This window comes from Mizuhopecten yessoensis, unplaced genomic scaffold (assembly GCF_002113885.1).
Source record: "Mizuhopecten yessoensis strain PY_sf001 unplaced genomic scaffold, ASM211388v2 scaffold2065, whole genome shotgun sequence".
Classification (NCBI taxonomy): Eukaryota; Metazoa; Mollusca; class Bivalvia; order Pectinida; family Pectinidae; genus Mizuhopecten; species Mizuhopecten yessoensis.
Window position 1 is genome coordinate 108,921 of NW_018404360.1, and position 25,314 is coordinate 134,234.

Consider the following 25,314-nt stretch of genomic DNA (forward strand, 5'->3'; position numbering starts at 1 on the left):
TATGATTTCTCAACCTCACTTTGACATTAACAGGAGCAGATCTGTATGGTGCAACCTTCTTAAGCGGATAGGGTCCAAAAAACCGTCGGAAAATGTTAGATTTTGTGTGCTTTTAAACTTTTTTATACTAGGTTAACTGACAATGGGACCCGGAGTTATTCCCCTTTGCTATCTATCTGAAATACTAAATGTATAGAACAATATCTGCTTATGAAAGATTTTTTTTATAAAACATGAATTGTTGAATAGATTTCATATAAAGGAAAGATAAAAAAAGAACAGAGAAGAACACTATTTACGGTAATACAATGAGATCTCAATAGTAGTAACACCATCTGCTTTAGGGGAAAATGGCTTAACTCTGGGATGTCTGGATTCCTGGGACATTTTGGAACAGAAAAAAGCCTTAAAAACTGACTGGGTAGTGGGACAACTGGAGGGCGGATAGTGTGACAACCAGATTAGTGGAGGTTGGGCAGTGGGATACCTGGATAACTGGAGGTTGGGGAATGGGACAACCCTATAAGTGGTGTCTAGGTAGTGGGACAACTGGAGGGCGGATAGTGTAACAAACAGGTTAGTGGAGGTTGGGCAGTGGGATAACTGGATGACTGGAGGTTGGGCAATTGGACAACCCTATAAGTGGTGTCTAGGTAGTGGGACCACTAGATAAGGGGTGCCTGGATTAGTGAGATTTGACCGTAACAGTAATGATTCAGTTGAAATGCTCAGAATTACATAGTAATTAATTTAAGTCATCAGATTAAAGCTCACACATACAATATTAATTAAATCTAATACTCTTTAACAAGTTGGGCCTCTTTCTTTAAAAAAACCTGAATCAACCATTAATCATTGCTCATGGTCTCAGAAACGAAGTGGGTTATTTAAATTCAAGGCCGCTATGATGTCAAACACTATGTATATTTGTTGAAACTTGGAAATTATTTTGAATTTAAAATCATAAATTAGTTTCCGAAAGCATGAATGCTGGCTACATGTATGCTGGTATGAGTGTCAACATATTGTAACAAGGTTTTAGTTGGGTGATATCTGTTACAATAGCCTTATGAGATGATGTTCGATATATATATTTTCTGTCATTGAAGTCTGCCGCTAAACTGAGATCTATATATAAAATACATTTACAAGAATTTGTAATCAAGATCTTGTAAAAAAAAACTTTATGACTAAACATTGCTGAAGGAACTTATCGCCTTGATGGTATGTGTTGAGCGAGGACAGATTTATAACATTTCAACCCCGGTGGGTTATTGATATCCAGAGGTCACTTGGTCAGTGTGGAAGGTTCCATCAGAATTCCATAAAACAGTCTGAGGATGTCAGACCACATGTCAGGTATCCATTTATATATGCCAAAGTTTAATTACAAACTTGTCAAAAATCCATGCTAGGACACTTTTTCTTTAAAAAAAACTACAGAAAACCCCCAGCATGAAATATATTTTAAAGAATTTTCCATTTTTTTTTTTTTTTTTTTTAAAGATTTTGTGATATTAATGTTATCCAATATATTATAAACATTTGCATAGTTAGAATAGTGTTACAGATTTTATCTACTTTATGACCGCTTTCCTTCTAGATCAGTGAAGGAACATCTTGTTTAAATGATAGAGATAATATAAAGACTCTCATGCCGTGCTCAAATCTGTTCTTGAAGTTGATAAATATAGGATATATATAGCATTGAAGTTCAATTATGCTTAAATTAAAATGATTCTGTGACAAGTGCAATGTACACAATACTATTGTTTCATTTGTTTGAATTAAATCAGAAAATAGATAGCAAAAATTATATTGTAAAGATAGATAACCTTGAGTGCATTCTAGATCTGGTTCCAAACAAGGGAGATAACTATAAATACGTCCAATTTCAGAAAACAACTCCTAAATTCATCTGAGGCTGGAAAATAAAGGAAAACATTGCAAATTTTATGCCATTCAGAAGAAAATAAAAATATTCTGAAATTTGTCATCTGCTATTTTAACTCATTCACCCCTGAAGACACATTTGAACTCTTCCAGTTCAAAGGTTGGAATAGTTCATTATGAAATGAGTTAAAAAGGGAAATAACTCCTTAAAAGTGCACCTCAACAAGGTCATTAAGATGTCTGCTGTACTTTTATTTTGCTGGGTCAAAGCCTCATCTGTTACTTGAAATGAGAGGACATATTTAGATAAAGATTATTGGTTCAGAAATTGTCGTTTTTGGTGAAAACCGGACATAGTGAATTATGATGATGTCGTTTGTATCCCTGAAATCCGGACTTACTGAATTATTTGGTGATTATGTGGGCAACTATATATACGGTATCGGTCCCTAGATACCACCACGCCCTAACATGAAAGACACTCTAACGGGCGTTCGGGAGCTAGAGATGGAGTATAAAGAGAGCCCAACTTGACACAGATATCGTAAAAACTTTCAACTTTAATTTGGCAAAGAGTGCTATCTTTCACTGCAAAATTGTAAACATTTCATATAAATTTGGCAAGGAATACCTTTAACACAGTGGAAGGCCAACATTTGGTCCCTTTTTAGGACAGATTTACAGCCCACCGTTATCAAATTCCTCAGAAAACATTGTGATTTATTATTTGCTGGTTATCATCATCAGATTACAGTAGCTTTTCCACACCCCATACAGTCTTTATAGCAGTGAATGGTCTCCAACCACCCACTAGATTGCTCATCGGGAAATAAAATCACTCGATGAATTTTAAAATGATTTCTGGTTATCAAATATTAACAAAAATGATTGTAACATTTCTTTGTATAAAAAACTCGGTTTTAATTTCGCTGTGTTTTACAAATCTATTGATAGTTGTAATATATTTCGTGTTCAATAACGGAGTTTAATTGCCAGTCGAGTGCCTCCAGGAATCCTCTTACATATCACTAAGTATTTGGTATTGATTTCTGAAGAAGTTTGCAGTTTATAGCCCCATTATTTAATTCATTATTCACATAAACATCGTCAGAATGTCCAATTTTGATATTTTTATTGTCTCTTAATGAACAAATTGATGGAATTTTTCCTGCGTACGTTTTCTAATTTTCAGTTAATATCGTGATATGTTACTTCTCTATATAGCCGTATACAGTTCCGTCAGTCATGTTTTCATCCTCGTACACACAGTTTATTGGAAGATATTGAGGAAATGTATCAATCAAAATTCTCAATCTAGTTTGCTGAAGATATAGCTCCCACTTCATTGTAACCTGGCGAAGTCATTGTTGCTATTGTGGCTGACCTATTAAAGCCGTTATTCACTTTCGAGTTTTCTCTTCGGTAGTTAAAACAATTTCGATTTTATTGCACCTTCAACTAAAACATGACGATAATCATGCCGATATTTTATTAAGTTGTATTATGATATAACTTGAGAATTAAGGAAAACTTTTTGTAGTTTTGTTGCGTTATCAATGGAAACTTAACTGTACATGCAGTTGTTTGTAATACTGTAATATCATAAATTTTCGTGGGGTTAAAATTTCGTGGTTTTCATATATATACTAGCCTGTTTCAATGACATTATATTTCAATGATTTTTGATTTTCCCCTATCTATATCATACCAAATTTATTTTTTCAAGGGGACTTAATTTCGTGGATTTTTGTTACCCATGAAATAAACGAAATTTAAAATGTCCCATGAAAGTTTATGATTTTACAGTAGAAACATGTTGGGGTTTTATAAAAAACGTTATATCGGGGAACATAATCCCAGGAAGCATCCGTGCAGTGGTGCGATTATTGAGAGACTTAATGGTTGTGCACATTCTTACAAGTAATTGACCACACATAGGAACACTCCAGGCGCTAGCTGCCATTAAACACGGCTTGTTTTCCTCTATAAACAGTTTCAAATCAGAAATTAGGAACAAGTATCAAATACACATCTCCGCGCATTGGATAAATGAGTAATGCTGGCTCTCGGCCAAAAACTTTCCTTCTAAATTGTGTTTTTGCCAGGTAGTATAATGTGGTCAATGCTTTAGGGCATAGCAATTTTTCTGCTTTATTTTTCAAATGTTTAATGTTCAACAGCTTATCAATGTCCAATTTTGGGCAATAAGGTTGCCTGAGGTTAAAGGTCACAGACGCTACTTGTCTGTTGGGTGTGATTAGGGTCAGAACTATTGATATAAATGTTACAGATTGCTTTGAACAGGATCCTTTCAGTCCAGGCCAAATCTGCTGTGTCAACATAGCGATTTCATTAAATGCAAATTATTTTCGATTTTTTTTTTATATCAAGAAGTAGCAAAAATGATGTTCATATATATATTTGCCAGAATAGTTGTAGCTTGAAATTAAAAAAAAAGTTTCATTTTGAAGATAACCTGTTTTTGTTCGTAAGGCAATAAGGTTAATAAAAACAAAATGTGAATTGAAATGTCTTCATATTTACCCTGATTTGTCAGCTTCTGTACATTTTAAAAGTGTTTTTCAAAATGAACTTAAAAAAAAAAGTTTTAAACTGCTATAGTCATGCTTCAGAGGAACTGTTTCCATATAAATTTCATCTTCCTGTTTATGTTCTGTTTTGTTTTTATTGATGTGAAATTACAAATGATTTACTTTTTACTTGTATGTGGTGTCAAGCTGGGCGATCTTGACACATTTGGTTTGATACGTTGTAGAGATATGAACCCGTTCAATATCCTTCAGAGATTTAGAGATTTAGGTAGGAATTTGACGACACTGAACGGGTCTGATAATGCAAAATTTCCATCATGATGGCCTGAAATTCTCCAAGAATTTGATGAAATTTAATAGCAAAAAAAAAAAAAAAACATTTCAAGGAATTTGTTGACTGCAGATATCTTTAATCATATTAGACCAAGAAGTAGTAAAAAGGAATTATAGAAGTCTAATCATATCATTTAATGCAATTAAAATAAAAGTTGATTCTTAAAATTTGAATTATGATCCTTGGGAGTTTACGCTGTTTCATGTGTGTTATCCGTGTATTTAAGCAATTTAAACTGTGTACAAGGGTCGCGGTTTCTCAGTTTTGATGTCGGTGGAAATAGTTTTAACTTAAAATTTGAAACGACAAGGATTAATTGGATCGTGATTCTATCATTAAAGACAAATCACCAGTTTATCAAGGTTTGGATTCGGTGAAAGTGGTTCAAAGGATTCCTCTCAGAATTGGAATGCATCTGTGAACATTTTTATGGAGTTTTCAGAAAGTGAAAAAAAGGAGAGAAAATTTCATTTTCAATATCACTTAGTACTTCACTCTTTAGAATTCTCATGGTGGGGAGAAGTGAAGAAACATTCTTCATCAGCAGTCACAGCAGCTGCAGTATCTACTGAGAGCCGTCTGCTCCCTGACTATAGTCATAGATGCAAGAGACTGTGTAGAGAAGGAAAAAAGTATGATAGTATCTTTTTGCACTTTTTGTTCCTTGTGGAAGGATTTCTGACACCTTTGAACTGGGGAAAACCTCCCTTTTTATCAAAAAGCAGCTGTAGTATTTTCATTTTTTTTTGACGCAGCTGAAATTTTTGAATTTGAAAGCTGATACTGAAGTAGCCAAGAATTTGCAGTTTGCTGTTCCACACTGCACAACAGTCCTTAACAGACTAGTCAATTTTGGATTTCATTTTAGCAGAACTCTTTCTAACAGATTTTGAATAAATGTCAGATAAAATACTAATATTTGTTTGAGAGATTATGGAGAAAATCATAACAAAATAAATATAAATTAACTAACATGTGTTTTCAGGAAAAAAAAGTTTAAAAATGGAGATAAGAAGTGCTTACATTTTGAGGATGCTAACCATGCTTTAAGGTGTGTCTGACGCTGCATAGTAAATACAACATGCTTAGGTTGCAGACAGACTGCATGCCAGCTACACAGAATTTTTTGACGAAAAATTATCAAATGTCTGTCCTATTAGATACAGACCTCCACGAGGGGATGGGGGGATCTTGTAAGAAATAAAAAGGGGCGGAGGCTGCAAATAGGAGGGAATTGAAGTGGGAACTCCAGGGGTCAGTGAAGAGGGAACAGGAGGGATCAGGTCATATGACTTTGTTATTGCAACTACCAATAAACAAATTTGAAGGGACAAGTTGAAGGGGAGAAGGAGGAGTAATTTGGGGGAAAAGGGAGGAGAGGAAGATGGGGAGAAGGGAGGAAATGGAACCCGGGAGCTAAAAAGGGGTAGAGGGAAAGGATCGAGAACTTCCGCGGAATAGTGGAGGCTTTTAGGAGAGGAAATGGAGAATTAAATGCCAAGGAGCATAGGGACGAGATATAAGTGAAGGGTTGAGCTTTTAAACGAGAATTATATAGAGAAAAGAAAGGACATAGGAAAATAAATGTAGATGGAACCTTTAGTGGGGAGATGGGAAAAAAATATATTAGGAGACAAAGATAGAGACAAAGAGGAGGAGAGAGACGGGGGAGACGAGGAGAGGGCAAAGTGAGGGGGAGGTGGGTATCAATCATATCCAGCAATGAAAATATGTAATGGTATTCAAAATCTCTCAAGATAAACATTCCTTTCTCTAAGAGGGCATGGTGGAAAGTATGGGAAGTTACACAAGTATTGTTCCTTGGAGTTGATGAATATAGGAGAAACTGTGAATTGAGTTTCATCCATGACATATTTAGACTGATTACAGGCCAAGTAGTGAATCATAAATGTATCAAACATTTCTACAGTGAAACCCTGTGTACACAACATATTGTTCAGATTGTACAGGTTGTCTGATTGTACAGGTTGTCAGATTGTATAGTTCTTACTTGTCATTTTCTTTAACTCATTCACCCATGAACTTTTATAATGAACTAATCAAGCCAAAAGAACTAATCCAGCCTTTGAATTGGAAGAGTTCAAATGTGTTTTAAGGGATGAATGAGTTAATGGGATTACAGCATTGGATTAGACGAAGATATCCAAATACTCAGGTGTCTGATTCAACAGATTTCACTGTACAGAAAATAGATGGCAGTTTTTTGCTTGTCTTGACATGTTTACTGCATTACGGAACCTGCTATTCTGCACATTTTGTTGGATGCAATTTCTGCTGTTTTGTTAAATGCTGCTTGTTGAATTGTAAAGAGAATGGACAAAAAAGTCCAACCTGTGTAAGGCAGTATCGAGTGATATGCCACGTAATCTGAATCAATAATATTCTCCTGATTTTAAGCATGCATGCGAAACAGATATTACGATTGTAGAGCATGCAAGTGAAACAGATCTTCTGAACTCTTTAAATAGCTCCTTATCATCCAAACTCTGTGGAAAAAAAACTGCTGACAGTGATGATTAAAAGTTCCGAACTTTTTTTGATTGGACGATAAGCCGAAATCTCGTCTTGTGGATCCAAAACTAAAAGATAGTGTCTGAGAAAGTGTAATAATGACACTCACTACAAATCAGGCCTGGGATTTCTGATTCGTAGCGATCGCATGTCAAGGCACATCGTCCAATCAGGGGGTGATATTTTACACATCCCGTTCAATCAAGATGCCTTGTTTTATAAATCCCATGAACGCAGTTAACAAGACGGGATTAATTAAAACGAAATTGAAAAAAATGTTTTACGAAGATTTGCTCACTACTTTTATTGCTAAGCTGTTAATATCTTCAACTTAAAGGTAGTAAACAATTTAGAATGTATATTTTTCCATGATTGAAGAGATTTACTATTTATTATTATCTGACTTCGTTATTTATAGTCAGTGGTAAATTGCCTCGAATAATGATCACTCTTAATGGCCATAATGCTAGAGTTTTCATGATCTTCAGGTTGTAGATTTGAGCACTGGATTAAAATTCATGTATACAACTTATTGTAGCAGGCTGACAAAGGCTGTATGAATAGCTCATCAGTTGGTCGACTGTGTGTCTAGAATTGGAGGATGCTGGGTTTGAATCCTGGGCCTGTATTCATGAAAATGTTCTCATGCTCAAGCAGGGATTTTTTTTTTGCTCAAACCAGCTTTCTTGGAACTCGCTTAGAGCATGTAAAACAACAAAAAAATCAAATGTAAAGATTGAAAACAGTATTCAGCTTTAACTTTCTTAATTCCTCCCCCCCCCCAAATCATTATAAAAATAAATATTTTACATTAATTTATAACTGAAATAAGAAATTTGGCTTGGGCACGCAGTCCATGCTTGAGTATAAGAACAGTTTCAACAATATGGGCCCTGGTATTTTCCCCCATTACAATTTTAGAGCATAAACACTTTTTAGGTCACCTGAGCTTTAGCGTCCGTCGTCCGTCGTCCGTCGTCCGTCGTCCGTTAACATTTTACATTTCAAACTTAAAGTCTGCTGGGCCGATTGAACTGAAAGTTGGTAGGAATGATCGCCTCATGGTCCTGACAAAGTGTTGTTATTTTTCAGGTCAATCAGAAATCCAATATGGCCGCCACGGCCGCCATTTTGAAAAACTATTTCAAACTTAAAGTAAAGTTCTGCTTGGCCGATTGAACTGAAACTTTGTAGGAATGATCGACTCATGGTCCTGACAAAGTGTTGTTATTTTTCGGGTCAATCAGAAATACAATTTGGCTGCCATGGCCGCTATTTTGTAAATACCTATTTCAAACTTAAAAACAAGTTCTAATAGGCCGATCTCACTGAAAATCGGTCTAGGAATGATCAGCTCATGGTCCTGACAAAGTTAAGTAAACATTATACTTAACTATTTTTTACTCAAATTGGTACATACTTTAACAACAAAAATAAATACTGTAGGACTCAGGTGACCGTTAAGGCCCATGGGCCTCTTGTTATTTAAATGTATTAATTTAAAAATGATTACAGTTTGGTTTTGAGGTTTTTGATGAAAATTCATCCCATATGATGGTGGTGTTTCATTTTGTTTTACGATGGGATTTCAACAAGATTTCATTTTGATTTCAACAATTTTTCAAATGATGGTTTCGATGAGTTCATTAAGTTCACACTGATTTTCCTTCCCCCTCCTGGTAATAAATAATGGATTGACAAGGTTTTACCATATTGTGTTCCAGATGAATATGAAATTAACACTGTTCTTTCGTGTAATAACATTTGGCAGGAGTCGGAGTCGAAAGACCTTCCGGGGGATGTCCCTGTCAGGGGCTTGGATGTCCGTATCACTGGGGTGTTAAGGTACTTCCTTATTTGTGTTGACAGGACGGAGAAGGCACTCGTACTTTGTTAGGTTTAACAACGATTTAAATAACATCCCAGGCTTGTTACGGGATACTTCATGTTCCCGAGGACCGTAGGGGGGGATAAGGCTTATTACGGGATACTTCACGTTCCCGCTGACTGTAGGGGGGGATAAGGCTTGTTACGGGATACTTCACATTTCCGAGGACCGTAGGGGGGATAAGGGTTGTTACGGGATACTTCACATTCCCGAGGACCGGAGGGGGGATAAGGCTTGTTACGGGATCCTTCACGTTCCCGAGGACTGTAGTTAACGTTCCCGCTGACTGTAGGGGGGGATAAGGCTTGATACGGGATACTTCACGTTCCCGAGGCCCGTAGGGGGGATAAGGCTTGTTTCGGGATACTTCACGTTCCCGAGGGCCGTAGGGGGGAATAAGGCTTGTTACGAGATACCTCACGTTCCCGAGGACTGTAGGGGGGTATAAGGCTTGTTACGGGATACTTAACGTTCCCGAGGACTGTAGGGGGGTATAAGGCTTGTTACGGGATACTTAACGTTCGCGAGGACTGTAGGGGGGGGATTAGGCTTGTTACGGGGTACTTCACGTTCCCGAGGACGGTGGGGGGAGATGAGGCTTGTTTTGGGATACTCCACGTTCCCGAGGACCGTAGGGGGGAATAAGGCTTGTTACGAGATACTTCACGTCCCCGAGGACCGTAGGGGGGATAAGGCTTGTAACGGGATACTTCACGTTCCCGAGGGCCGTAGGGGGGAATAAGGCTTGTTACGAGATACTTCACGTTCCCGAGGACTGTAGTTCACGTTCCCGCTGACTGTAGGGGGGGATAAGACTTGTTACGGGATACTTCACGTTCACAAGGACTGTAGGGGGGATAAGGCTTGTTACAGGATACTTCACGTTCCCGAGGACGGTGGGGGGAGATGAGGCTTGTTTTGGGATACTCTACGTTCCCGAGGACCGTAGGGGGAGATGAGGCTTGTTTTGGGATACTCCACGTTCCCGAGGGCCGTAGGGGGGAATAAGGCTTGTTACGAGATACCTCACGTTCCCGAGGACTGTAGGGGGGGCTAAGGCTTGTTACGGGATAATTCACGTTCCCCAGGACTGTAGGGGGGATAAGGCTTGTTAAGGGATACTTCACGTTCCCAAGGACTGTAGGGGGGATAAGGATTGTTACGGGATACTTCACGTTCGCGAGGACCGTAGGGGGGATCAGGCTTGTTACGGGATACTTCATGTTCCCGAGGACTGCAGTAGGGGGGATAAGGCTTGTTACAGGATACTTCACGTTCCCCAGGACCGTAGGGGGGATAAGGCTTGTTAAGGGATACTTCACGTTCCCAAGGACTGTAGGGGGGATAAGGATTGTTACGGGATACTTCACGTTCACAAGGACTGTAGGGGGGATAAGGATTGTTACGGGATACTTCACGTTCCCGGGGGCTGTAGGGGGGGATAAGGCTTGTTTCGGGATACTTCACGTTCCCTAGGACCGTAGGGGGGATAAGGCTTGTAACGGGGTACTTCACGTTCCCGAGGACGGTGGGGGGAGATGAGGCTTGTTTTGGGATACTCCACGTTCCCGAGGGCCGTAGGGGGGAATAAGGCTTGTTACGAGATACCTCACGTTCCCGAGGACTGTAGGGGGGATACGGCTTGTTACGGGATACTTAACGTTCCCAAGGACTGTAGGGGGGATAAGGCTTGTTTCGGGATACTTCACGTTCCCTAGGACCGTAGGGGGGATAAGGCTTATTACGGGATTCTTCACGTTCCCGAGGACCGTAGGGGGAGATGAGGCTTGTTACGGGATACTTCACATTTCCGAGGACCGTAGGGGGGATAAGGCTTATTACGGGATTCTTCACGTTCCCGAGGACTGTAGGGGGGTATAAGGCTTGTTACGGGATACTTCACGTTCCCGAGGACTGTAGGGGGGGGATTAGGCTTGTTACGGGATACTTCACGTTCCCTAGGACCGTAGGGGGGATAAGGCTTGTTACGGGATACTTCACGTTCCCGAGGGCCGTAGGGGGAGATGAGGCTTGTTTTGGGATACTCCACGTTCCCGAGGACCGTAGGGGGGGATAAAACTTGTTACGGGATACTTCACGTTCCCGAGGACCGTAAGGGGGATAAGGCTTGTTACGGGATACTTCACGTTCCCGAGGACCGTAGGAGGGGATAAGGCTTGTTACGGGATACTTCACTTTCCCGAGGACCGTAGGGGGGATAAGGCTTGTTACGAGATACTTCACGTTCCCGAGGACCGTAGGGGGGGATAAAACTTGTTACGGGATACTTCACGTTCCCGAGGACCGTAGGGGGGAATAAGGCTTGTTACGAGATACTTCACGTTCCCGAGGACCGTAGGGGGGGTAAGGCTTGTTACGGGATACTTCACGTTCCCGAAGACCGTAGGGGGGATAAGGCTTGTTACGGGATACTTCCCGTTCCCGAGGACCGTAGGGGGAGATAAGGCTTGTTACGGGATACTTCACATTCCCGAGGACCGTAGGGGGGGATAAAACTTGTTACGGGATACTTCACGTTCCCGAGGACCGTAAGGGGGATAAGGCTTGTTACGGGGTACTTCACGTTCCCGAGGACTGTAGGGGGGGTAAGGCTTGTTACGGGATACTTCACGTTCCCGAAGACCGTAGGGGGGATAAGGCTTGTTACGGGATACTTCACGTTCCCGGGGACTGTAGGGGGGATAAGGCTTGTTACGGGATACTTCCCGTTCCCGAGGACCGTAGGGGGAGATAAGGCTTGTTACGGGATACTTCACGTTCCCAAGGACCATACGGGGAGATAAGGCTTGTTACGGGATACTTCACATTTCCGAGTACCTTAGGGGGGATAAGGCTTGTTACGGGATACTTCACGTTCCCGAGGACCATACGGGGAGATAAGGCTTGTTACGGGATACTTCACATTTCCGAGGACCGTAGGGGGGATAAGGCTTGTTACGGGATACTTCACGATCCCGAGGACCGTAGGGGGAGATGAGGCTTGTTACGGGATACTTCACGTTCCCGAGGACCGTAGGGGGGATAAGGCTTGTTACGGGATACTTCACGATCCCGAGGACTGTAGGGGGGGGGGGATAAGGCTTGTTACGGGATACTTCACGTTCCCGAGTACCGTAGGGGGAGATGAGGCTTGTTTTGGGATACTCCACGTTCCCGAGGACCGTAGAGGGGGATAAAACTTGTTACGGGATACTTCACGTTCCCGAGGACCGTAGGGGGGATAAGGCTTGTTACGGGATACTTCACGTTCCCGAGGACCGTAGGAGGGGATAAGTCTTGTTACGGGATACACCACGTTCCCGAGGACCGTAGGGGGGATAAGGCTTGTTACAGGATACTTCACGTTCCCGAGGACTGTAGGGGGGATAAGGCTTGTTACGGGATACTTCATGTTCCCGAGGACTGTAGGGGGGATACGGCTTGTTACTGGATACTTCACGTTCCCTAGGACTGTAGGGGGGGGATAAGGCTTGTAACGGGATACTTCACGATCCCGAGGACTGTAGGGGGGATTCGGCTTGTTACTGGATACTTTACGTTTCCTAGGGCTGTAGGGGGGATACGGCTTTTTACTGGATACTTCACGTTTCCTAGGGCTGTAGGGGGGGGATAAGGCTTGTTCCGGGATACTTCACGTTCCCGAGGACGGTGGGGGGGATATGGCTTATTACGGGATAATTCAAGTTCCCGAGGACCGTAGGGGGAGGATAAGGCTAAGACCCTCGATTGAAATCTACAAAAAGACTATATTGCATTATGGCCCATCTAAAAAATCAATACAGTTGTAAGTTTTCTTCAATTTGATTGTAAATAAATATAAAAAGTATTGCTCATGAAGTAAGAAGTAAAAAAATTTAAGTACATCAGATGTAAATTGAGCAGAAATCATTATTTGAAATTAGGAGAGAAAGAAAGCTTTGCTAATGAATGTTGGGAGAAGGATTAAAATTCATTCAATAATTTCGGCTATTAAATCTTGTTGGTATTTGCTGCATATATTTTCACCGATATTGATGCTTTCATTGGAAGCTTGCGGAAGATAATGAATCCCACAGCATCAATGATTTATCAGGTGAATAACACCAAATTTGGTGTGTCAGCATCTCAAGCTAAATCTCTCCTCGCACAAGTAAATTAACGATAAGGGTGTCCGTCTTAAACCTCAGCTGATTCCGCGAGGTGAAGACTTTTTCGGGAGAATTTTTACACGGAACAGCTCAACTTGTGTTTCAGCATCAACAGTAGGGTAAGCAGGATGTGGTGTGTCAATTGATAGTATTAGGGACAAATGTACACTTAGTATCCCTTGTAGGGGCCACAGGTCATGTTGTGTATCATTGTAGGGACTCCGGTACATTCAGTAAACATAGTTAGGGCCACAGGTCATGTTGTGTATCATTGTAGGGACTCCGGTACATTCAGTATACATAGTTAGGGCCGCAGGTCATGTTGTGTATCATTGTAGGGACTCCTGTACATTCAGTATGCATAGTTAGGGTCACAGGTCATGTTGTATATCATTGTAGGGACTCTGGTACATTCTATAAAACATAGTTAGTGCCACAGGTCATGTTGTGCATCATAGAAAGGACTGAGTTTATTAGGATCCATGGTAGGGGCCACATGTCATGTTGTGTATAATTCAGTACCCATGGTAGGGGCCACAAATCATGTCATGTATAATTCAGTATATCCATGGTAGGGGCCACAAATCATGCCATGTATAATTCAGTATATCCATGGCAGGGGCCACAAATCATGTCATGTATCATTCAGTATATCCATGGTAGGGGCCACAATCCATGGTAGGGGTCACAAATCATGTCCTGTATAATGCAGTATCCATGGTAGGGGGCCCCAAATCATGTCATGTATAATTCAGTATATCCATGGTAGGGGTCAGGGGATAGCAAGTTGCAATGTCCACAGTCAGAATATATTTGGTAAAGTTACTGGTTAAAGCTATTTGTAACTTTGAATAAAAAGATGTCTTTTAAGACAAAATCTCTGGTAATCTTCCAGAGAGAAAAAATTCCATTCCTAAATGAATTCAATCGCTTGTTTATATTGACAATATTTCTTGTTAAGGCCACCATCAGTCACTGATTGAAGGACCTGTCATATTAATTTGTGTGGAAGAACTTTTAGAGATTTAACAGAATGATTCATAAATGAGACCAATGATATTCATGGAGTTTGGAACTTTCTCCTCATATAGAAATCTAAGGGCTGCAGGGGGTGAGTTCTCGTGAGTTGATTTGAGGAAATATGTATGTCGGCCATCTGTATTTTGATTAATCTGCGGCACCAAGCCAGCCAGATACGGGAACAGTGTTGGAACGGACACGCATCCAATAGAACTCTCCCAGGAATTATATTCATCTCAAAATTTTGGCTAAAGGTTCGGCTGCCCTGACCTTAAATACCCCTATCAATCTCTTCTTTCTAATTAACTTGATTCACAGTACCGTCAGATTATCCTTAAGTCCTGATATTGGTAACGGCCTCACTTTAGCTCTTGGGACACTTAAAAAGGCCTTGTTTGCTTCGAGGCACCTTATAATTTATGTCTGTGGGTGGAACGTCGTGTTTGGATTCATCAGATGATATTTCGGCCAGATTTTACTATTATGCCGAAAGTCCTACAAACCAAGTACAAAGGCTGGTTCAGGGTTTTTATTAAAAAGAAGTTTGAATTTTAAACCTTTCAAGTTCATTTAGTTTCAAAACTTTTACACTGCAGAAATTTTAGATTTTGTTATACAGTCAAACATTGTTGAATTTCAATGATATATACAAGGAGACTCAATTTCAATATCACAGGATGGAGACGTTTTCAGTGATAAACAAGGGGAGACAATTTCGAAGTTATCATTTGAGGAAAGACAATTTCATTGATAAACAAGGGAGGGGTTGGGGCGTTTTTAGTGACATTTAGAGACTTTTTAATGTTGATGATGATGTAATAATTGTCAGATAGTTGTAGTCGTTTGTTACTGTTTTGTGTTATGAACAACATCTACACAGTCTGCTTATCCATATTAATGCGTAATGTCTATTGCATGACAAGAACCCATCCTATTTGTGTGTACTAGATTTATGTTATTGAAAATACAGATATTATTTTCCTACGAACATCAGTCGTAAGGATTACATATTGATTTAAGAAACTATATATTTTTGCAGATGATACCATAATAGGGGTATAAGTAGCCTAGTTCATTGCGGACATTTACATATATACTGGCCCATCTGGTAGCAGTACTTACAAATTTCACGCTCGGTCTGGTTCTATTCAATACCACACAGTTTATCTGTCTGAGCATAAATAAGGTAAATACCGCAAAAAATACTCTTTTTAAAAAGGACAATTTCCTTTATTGTAAAATGGGATGTATTCGTCCGAGTTCTATTTTTGCCCCATTTGCCATTGACTGAAATGGAAAAAATTGTGCCCATTTATTGTTTTCTGTGGATTCTGTCTTATTAACTTCACAATGACAAACAGGTTTAACTTATTCACCCCTGAAGACATATTTGAACTCTCCCAATTCAAAGGTTGGAATAGTTCATTATGAAGTTTCAGGGGTGAATGAATAAACAAAGTTACACAGAAGTATACAGCGACCAGTTCAATATCTGGTTTATACAGGTTATCAAATCATACAGGGGTCGGTATAGACAGGTTTCCGTAAATCACCTATTTTTTAAGAAAGATTTTATTTCACAATTAATTTTATTATGATGCATTTTTGGAGATCTGCGATTTTCACAAAAATAATGATGCCAGACTTATTTCTCTTGTTTAAAACTTGAACGGTGCTTGACTAAATATTTGTGAGGTATTTAAATTCATGACTGTCCCTCCTTGCAAATTAACTTGACAATATGTAAACGATAGATGGTAAATTACAGGATACTAGATTCCTCTCTGCATTGGAAAGGTGTCTTTTTATTTAGATACTAGACTTTTCAGCAGAATTTTGTGTATCTTGTATGTATAAATATATTTATCTGTTTTTCACAGCTGTATAAATAGGTAGTCACATATACAGGAAGGATGAGGGGTAAACCAACACAACAATGTCATTATTTTGTAATATTTAAAAAAAAAAACACTTCATTTTCTAACTGAAGACCTGCCTTAATTCTTACTTGACAATTTGGTTGAAATTTTAACACAGAAAGAATTTTTGGAAGATAAAAGGTTTTACCGAGTAAGGAGATTCTCTTAAAGTGTTTCAATTGTATACAGAGATCCATTTACTGAGTTTTGTTCCAATAATAACACAAGTGTTTGTATTAGGATGCAATCTTAAAAGAGATTTAAATTTTACAAGATGTTGGGGGGGGGGGGATTTAAAGAATATTTCTCTTAAGTATGTCACTTGTTGGTGAGTCAGCATTGATTGAGTGGGCGGGTTTGTTGAATATTTAGATTCCGCATTTTATTGTTGAGATCAATGCGAACACGTGTCAACATTGGTCATTGTGTGGACATATAAAGACATATGTAGGCTACCTAAGCCCACCGGTGGGCATGCCATTGTAAGTCTATAGATATCACTCCCACTTCCTCTGGTCATTTAACACCGACCTATGTAAACAGTGTAATTATATCAATGCTACTATTTATAGGGGCTCTATTGAGAACATCGATTCTCAATAATGTCCACAGACACTTTATTTATGTGTTGAAAATACCTGTGGAGATAACGTATTTTAAACAATGTCTGTTTAATCAGTAGCTGGATCGTAAATATTGAAGAAAAAATAAATAAGAAAAAACATCTCTAGCACAAATTGCAGTCCACATATTTCAAAGCTTCAGAAGAAATTGCAACAAAGTCCATCAAATACCAAATATGATTTCTGGTAGGGTCCTCAGCATGAAGAATGGCAATATGGTGTTTAGGACCGAATACCAATCCTCAAAGAGTCCCTAATATCAAATGGTCCTCAAAATAAAATAAAAACAGCTATATGATCTTCGTACCACAAGAGATTGCAATATACTCTAAGTACCACGATACACTACCATATGGTCTCTGTACCAGAGGAGAATCTAATGGTCTTAGTACCAAAACAGATTGCCAGAAGGTTGCAGAACAAAAATTGATCACCACATTGTCCCCGGCACCAAAAGATTTGTAATCTTTAGCACAGAACGGTGTAATTCTAGGTCTTGGTACATACTGCCAAAACATAAGTATAAGTCAACAACATGTCTGATTCCTTTGAAATCTTCCTGTCTTACAGATGAAGGCTCTTTGCAATTTCCAAGTCACTGTGTCAACCAAATTGGCCAACACTACATCGTCGCACCACAAGGAGCGTGGACACCACCATCAGGCACCACTCAACAGACGCTCCATCGGCGGTGACCTCTACGACCAGGTGCTAGAGGTTATGAAGGAGCTGTTGACGTCCCTGCGGATGTTTGACACAATGTCGGATGTAATCTGTGACCAGGAGCTTTACTATAACCAGAACATGGAAAGTGACCAGTGCTGGAACGGCACAACTATCGGCAGGTAAGTCACAGTCATATACCTATACTAACATGTTTTGAAAGTCAAGGACAACAAGACACACAGGTTATATTCAATGTCAAGGTACTACTAATATCTAACTATTTCAAAGTCTAAAATATATGTTGCTGCCTTGAAGGTCAAAGTTTGAGGTCGTTTGTCAATCATCGTTTCAAGATATGATGAACATCCAAGATATCGGGACTTTTTGTAAAGGTCAAGGTCGGCATAGTGAATGGTTGAAGTAGAAGTTTTATTGGGCCATCAGAGGCTTTGAGGTAGTTTTATTGGGCCATCAGAGGCATTGAGGTAGTTTTATTGGGCCATCAGAGGCATTGAGGTACTAGAATCTAGACTTATTTTATGAAGATGTAGAAAATGCTTAAGGTCATTCTGTAATTGATTATAGAAGGTACTGAAGGTCATTGTGTGGCTATTTATAGCAATAGGATAAACTGAAAGTTAACTCATTGACTTTAAATAGATTTAGGGAAAAATGAAGGTTATTCAAAGTTATCAATAGCCATAGCAAGTGCTGAAGGTAACGGTGTGGCTATTCATAACTATAGCAAAACAATCAAGGTCATTCTGTGGCTATTTATAGCAACAAAACCACTGAAAATTAACTCATTGACTATAAATAGACAAAGGAAACACTTAAAGTCATTCAATGCCTATTAATAGGTAAAGAAAATGCTGAAGGTGACTGTGTTGCTATTCATAACTAAAGCAAAACAGTGAAGGTCATTCTGTAACTATAAATAATCATAGGAAACAGGTTGCCACGGAGAATTGTGTAATACATGGGGACATGTATTGTTATAGACACGGGACATGTATCAGTGCAGACAAGTAACACTTTGTAAACGGAACCAGAAATTCATGCAACGCCTTCAGTGGCATTTATGTATGGTCTAACGCCACTGGGGAACATTTCCCACCTAACAGAACATGACTGGACTTGATTCATACCAGAAACTGTCAAAGCCTGGCTGCACCCCTGTCTGGCTCTGCTTACGTTAGGATGACACAGGTTGGTAGCAGCTTAGTGGAGATACCACGCATCCCTAGATACACACCAAGGATGCGCGGAGTACTCAACATCTACACGTTATCATTAAGGATGCACTTTATCTTCTATCAGTGCACAAACCTGATCCCGAGTAAAATCAGTACAAGTTACGACTACCTTTGGGTCTAAAGCGATCATCATCTCTTTGGTAGGGCTGGTTTTATCACTGCTTAGTGAGTGGAGTTTTGATTTTTTATCAAAAGGAAAAAACCAGTTGCAATTTTGATTCAAACCCGACTATCTGTTGTATATATATAGAATTATCATATTTTACCTGGAATATATTGTGGAATTTTACTGGCTGTCGGTGCTCGATGCTAATAACCTTATGTAAGAAAAAAGAAACATTCATATTGTTGGAAAAGTAACAAAATTTTGTCATACTGCCTTGAAATATCTACTGATCTTTTAAAATCATAGATCCATCTTGTCATGAAAATCACAATTATTTCAATATTTTTTTTGTGAGTTTAGAGTAATGGACAGGTTAAACTAAAACTAAGCAGTGGTGCTATTGTATGTTAACCAGAGCCTGTCCATGATGATTCATCAATCCAAATGGGTTCAGACGGGTTTGTAACTAATGGAAATGATCGAAATTAATTTCCGTGTACACATACTTGTATACTGTGGTCTCACCTCACCCACGACAGTGTTTAGGACAGCTCTGCATATCCTTAGGTCTCGCTTCATCTGTTTTGTTCTGTGTTGATACAGTTCTGCATGGCCGATGTACTTCAAACACTTCAGCGAAAAACCATTGCAGCAAAAAAATCATTGATTTTGTCATCTTGGATGCAAAAAAACCAAATTGTCATATATATCACATGGCAAACAGGTTAGTTTCCGATTGTGGAGACGTTGGCAGCATGTAACAAATGAGTGTTAAAGTCTCGAATTGGTGTTAGAAATAAACTTAATCAAAAGGGTAAAATATTACAGATATGTAGCTTGTCTTATTAACCTGTCTCAAATCCCATCATGAGGTTGAATTCTCAGTTAAACTTGCAGTTTTCACATGGTGTAATTTCCTTATTGTATTCCTTATATTGACACAGTTAAAGCTATATGTGCCTTTAATGTGACATGGTGAGTTAAGGATGTATGGTACCATACTATAACATTACACTTCATTTCCTAAAGAGTTCCACTTTATGAAACTTATATAAATATATTTGACTAATTTCTACGAATTTGGACTTCCTTTACTCATTGAGGTGATTCTGAAAGTAAATGTTAGGAATTGAAAAAAATGAAATATTAAGAACACAATAATGCTATTTTTGTATTATCTTAAGAGAGATAACTCTTAACACAAATTACAGGTGTAACAAAGTAACTTACATCTTTAAGTTTACAAATATTGACGTATTGAAAAATACCTCCAATTAATATTTTAGTTTAGTTTCTGTAAGATGTCATCAAACTTCAGAAAATTTGTCCGTCAGTAGGTCACATGAACTCTGACCAATGATGTGCTTTGTTACAGCTGTATGGAAATTAATTAGCATAGACGTATGTGCTATATAAAATCTCCTCAGGAATCTGACAGATCTGGAACTATATGGGGTATCAAAATATACTTACGCATCAAGTGTGGGATTTGATGAAGATAAATAAGGGAGAATGCCGTCAGAAGATAAACCGGGAGTGAAGTAGTATGCTGGTCATTTTGACACCAGGTCAGAAGGTACAAAAGTATCAAGTAATTTTCAGAAGTGTAGGATCGTTATCAAGATCAGCCAATCAAAATATTGACGTTCAGATTATGCAAGGAGAACATTTTGACATATCTACCTGTGAAAGCACCTAGCTGGCTATAGAACAATTAACCAATTGGATCATTGCTGACGATGAACTTTTGATCAAAGTTCGGGGTTCTTGTGACTAGAAATCTGCCATTATCTATCAATGAAATAGTGCTAACCCCATTGAATATGGTACTGTCCCATTCTTTTACAATACTCAACAAGACTATATATAGACATATACAGCTGGATTTGATTGGAATGGCTTTCAAAATTCCATTATGTTTGAAAAATAAACATTTTCACTAGGCAGCATTGGTTACTATAGATCTTGAAAACAATTAAGTTGAATTTTGTCATTTTCAGAAAATATTGAATTTATTGTATACAGAATAAAGGAATTTGCAGCTGCTGGATAATGACAATACCAAACAGTTTTAAACTCTGGCGAAGTTTATGCCGACATAAATCTGCTTCATGACGTGATCTATCATGCACAGGATGTTTGTAAAAAGATGATATATTATTCTTGTATGCAACAAACAGCTGTTTGATCTATCCTGCAGCTTCCCATCCAGGACATTGGAATTGTATGAGAATAACTAGTTTAACTTGATTGAAACAATTTACAAATTTTAAATGCTATTGTGAATCATAACAGTATTATGCAAAATTCATTGTGTCATAATTCATATAAATACACTTCTATGCTTTATATTCCTGAACTTTTACTGTTGTGAACTGAATTCTGAATATATGTTTACGTTTTCTTTTTATAAATCCTTCATAATAATATGTTGGATAAGTTAGTGGCTAAGGATATTTGTGTGGTGTTCGAATGTCAGAAATATTTCTATTACAGGTATAGTTGTGGTGTTGATAGACAGCTGGGTGTGTGTAGTACACTTGTATATGAGAAATGTATATCAGGATGTCTTCTATAAGTTAGTTGGCATTCTCAGTGACTTTTAGTAGCTTGTGTTAGGTAGGGAATTTTATGGATCCAATAACATAATGCATAATTATTACTCATGTAACTCAGACAGTTGCTTCAAATGTCAAAGGTTGATGAAGGTCGCAGGTCAATTGTGAAAGGTCAAAATGGTTTCTCGTCTCATAAAAATCTGTTGAGAATTTGTTGTAAAAAATTCTGGTGGGGTAAGCATAAAATAATAGATGTTTAAAACAGCTTCATGTTGATGATATAGATTTTAAACAATTTTATTCAGATTTTGTAGAATAGCATTGTGAATATATAGGTTTACGATATTTTAATGTCCAACACTGTGTATAAAAATCGTATTCATATATGATATATGTGTTGGTATATTTTAGAACTCGTGAACGTTTTATGATTGTGTTTGTAAAAGAGTTGGTGGAGGGTATAGATGATGTTTTACCATAACAAGTGGATTCCTTGTCAGACCAGGACGGGATTAGAAATGAAACGTCACCAGTAGAATATATCATTTTCGTAGAAACAAATTTTTCGTTGTCCCAAGCTTTATAGGTGCTCACAGGTCACTTTGGTATTAGACATCACCTTCCGTTAATGAAGTTGATAGGACTGATCTTTGCTTATATGAAGTAAGATCTACATGCAAGTCAGACTCAGGGGGGTAGGGTGAAAGGTTTTTTAGGCTACTGCAAACATTCAACATAATTCATCTTACCTTAAACCTGTCACTTTTTGTTTCAAAATTTTGTATAAAAAATGTTGATGTAATATTTTTTGAATAATTCATAACTTTAACTTAAAACCTTCTACCCCCATAAGGTCTATGTGGGGCAGTTGCCAGGTACTGGCTGTAGGTCGGTGGTTTCTCTCCGGGTAATCCGGCTTTCCTTCACCACTGAAACCTGGCAGGTCTTTAAATGATAAGCTATTAAAAGGGCGTAAAACACAAACAAACTAAACCTAACAAAATAAAACCCATAACTTATAACCTTACTCACCCACTAACCTCAGTAGTGACACTAACCTAAACTGTGCCACCATCCTTTCCTCCAGGTCACTGTTAAGATGTAAACAGTGTTTGTTATCAATACAGCTGGTATGCATACTTCTCTTGAAGATATTATATAGAAATGGAAGTTTTCAGTGAAAATGTTGTTGGTTTTAAAAGGAGATGCTAAGACAAAAAAACTTTCATATGGGATATTGTTGAGAATGACGTAGAAAAATCTGAAAAATGTGCATGTTACGAAGTGGAGTTGATTTGTGTACAGGACGGTCCTGATGTTGATGTGATTTTTGCCTCTGCATCAGCACGATACGGAATCAAGTGGGTGCCGTTTTGGCATAACTGTCACAGCCAATGCCCAGAGGGGGCCTCAGTTAAAAATCTGATAACTGTTCTCAACAATTGGTGTTGATGTTGATAGGGATTTCATTTGAAAACTTGTCTTGAATTTCAAACGTGACTGTTTGATGTGAAAGATAATATTGGCCTCGATAGGCAAGTTTACCATGAGGGATTACGTCAGCCCTCCGTCTCTGTTGGGCAGTTCAGTTATTCTGTGTGAGAAATGGAACTGAAGAAAATAAAATAAAAATGTATTGACCCACAATGCAATGTACATTTTAAAAGTGGCTTTGTGTTATCAGGTTTTATTACTGTACCACCTTATTCAAAAAAGATAGGGGTGGGTTGGGTGGAAGAGGGCGCTCACCGGAATCATGGTGTCTGTGTTTTTGTAACATATGTTTTTCCAGAATACTTCTGCTAGTAAACTGTATAGATTTGAGTTTAACTCTATTATCTATTCTTGGTAGTGATTAACTCATCCACCCCTGCAATTTAATAATGGACTATTCCAACCTTTGAATTGGAAGAGTTCAAATGTGTCTTCAGTGGTGAATGAGTTAATCATGCAATTCATTTCATGTTTACACAATTCTTTATCCCACTACACTATGCAAATTATTTTTTATTGCAAAAGGTATAAGTTTATCTAGAGTAGGCTTTATGGGTTTCTTCATTTGAAAAGTCAATAAGGCTCCAGTTCTTTGGGGAACACAGAAAATTATCAATTCTGTAATTTTTTTGGCAGTCTTTTTTTTGTGCCCAATTGACAGATGCTATACACTGTCTAGCTATCTGTCCCCCCTGTCCCCCCAGGTTTTGTCCGAAACTCAGTCGTGTGATTAAGATTTATCGGAAGGTTCATTTAAAATCCATTGTAATTTATTGAAAGCAATTAAATTTGGTTTCAATTTACAAAAATGTTAAATGATTCAAAGAATGATGTATTCTTCCTTTGTTGAATCAATGCAACTCCACAGCTAAGTTAGGGATAATTAATTAGGGCCCCGTATCGGAGATACGGGTGCCCTATAGTGATCACTCTGTCTGTCTGTCTGTCTGTCTGTCTGTCTGTCTGTCTGTCTGTCTGTCTGTCTGTCTGTCTGTCTGTCTGTCTGTCTGTCTGTCTGTCTGTCTGTCTGTCTGTCTGTCTGTCTGTCTGTCTGTCTGTCTGTCTGTCTGTCTGTCTGTCCGTCCGTCCGTCCGTCCGTCCGTCCGTCCGTCCGTCCGTCCACAAATTCTGTTCCTGGCTGATAACTTTGTCTGTCTGTCCGTCTGTCTGTCCGTCCACAAATTCTATTCCTGGCTGATAACTTTGGTATTTATTGACCGATGTACATGAAACTTGGTCAAGATGTTCAGTTCACAAAAATTCACCTTGAGGTAAAAAATCAAGGTCAAAGGTCAAGGTCATTAGATTCAAAGGTCAAGGTCAAATTTGCTTCTTTTCACTGATAATCATTTTGTTATGACATGATCAAGCAAAGTTGATCAGAATTAAACAAGGAGTCAACTGACCAAAGGTCAAGGTCATCGGGTCAGGGGTCAAGGTCAAATTTTGTAGCTTTTCACTGGTGAACATTTCGCTATGACATTATGAAGCGAAGTTGTTCGGAATCAAACAAAGAGAAACACTGAGGTAAAAAGTCGAGGTCAAATGTCAAGGTCATTAGATTCAAAGGTCAAGGTCAAATTTGCTTCTTTTCACTGATAAACATTTTGTTATGACATGATCAAGCAAAGTTGATCAGAATTAAACAAGGAGTCAACGGACCAAAAGTCAAGGTCATTGGGTCAAAGGTCAAGGTTAAGTTTTGTATTTTTCACTGATGAACATTTTGTAATGATATTATGAAGCAAAGTTGGTCGGAATTAAAGAAAAAGTCAACTGACCAAAGTTCAGGGTCACTAGGTTAATGGCCAAGGTCATTTGAGTCCAAAGGTCAAAGACAAAGTGGATCTCTGACTCTGACCCTGGCTCTTGATGGAGGAGGTATATAAGGTGAAATAAAACAAATCAAAGCTACAAAATGAGTATTGCCCCAGTATTTACATTTTTGATAGCCCAGCAAATATGGAAGTGGAAGGAAACAAGACTCACATCATATAGCATGTAAAATGTATATTTTGCTTCCTTGCGCTTCTTTTTGAAGTCCAAATGTCAAACGTCAAGCTCAGCTATATGGGCAGATTGCTTCTTGATGATTATGGGGGATATATTGCCACACGACGGGGCCCTTACTGACCTGTCAGTGTTCTAGTTAGGTAGTAGCCATTTCCATTAGTATGCCATTATCAATTTGACCGAAACCATTGAAAAAAGACCAACGAAAAACTGATGAGAAAAAAATGAACAAAAGCTAGTAAAGCAATATAAATAGGTTCTTTGTCTCAATTATTGCTCTTCTGTCTGAACATTTTAATCAGTATGCCATAA

At 38.6% G+C, this 25,314-nt stretch overlaps 1 protein-coding gene across 1 annotated transcript in view; it reads left to right on the plus strand.

The window, feature by feature from the left end:
* Positions 1-25,314, plus strand: part of LOC110444784 (glypican-5-like) — a 155,183-nt gene that overhangs the window by 86,647 nt on the left and 43,222 nt on the right. Inside the window, exon 4 of the mRNA XM_021489148.1 lies at positions 17,480-17,754. Within this exon, the coding sequence (XP_021344823.1) occupies positions 17,480-17,754 (275 nt within the window). The remainder of the gene's footprint in view (positions 1-17,479; positions 17,755-25,314) is intronic.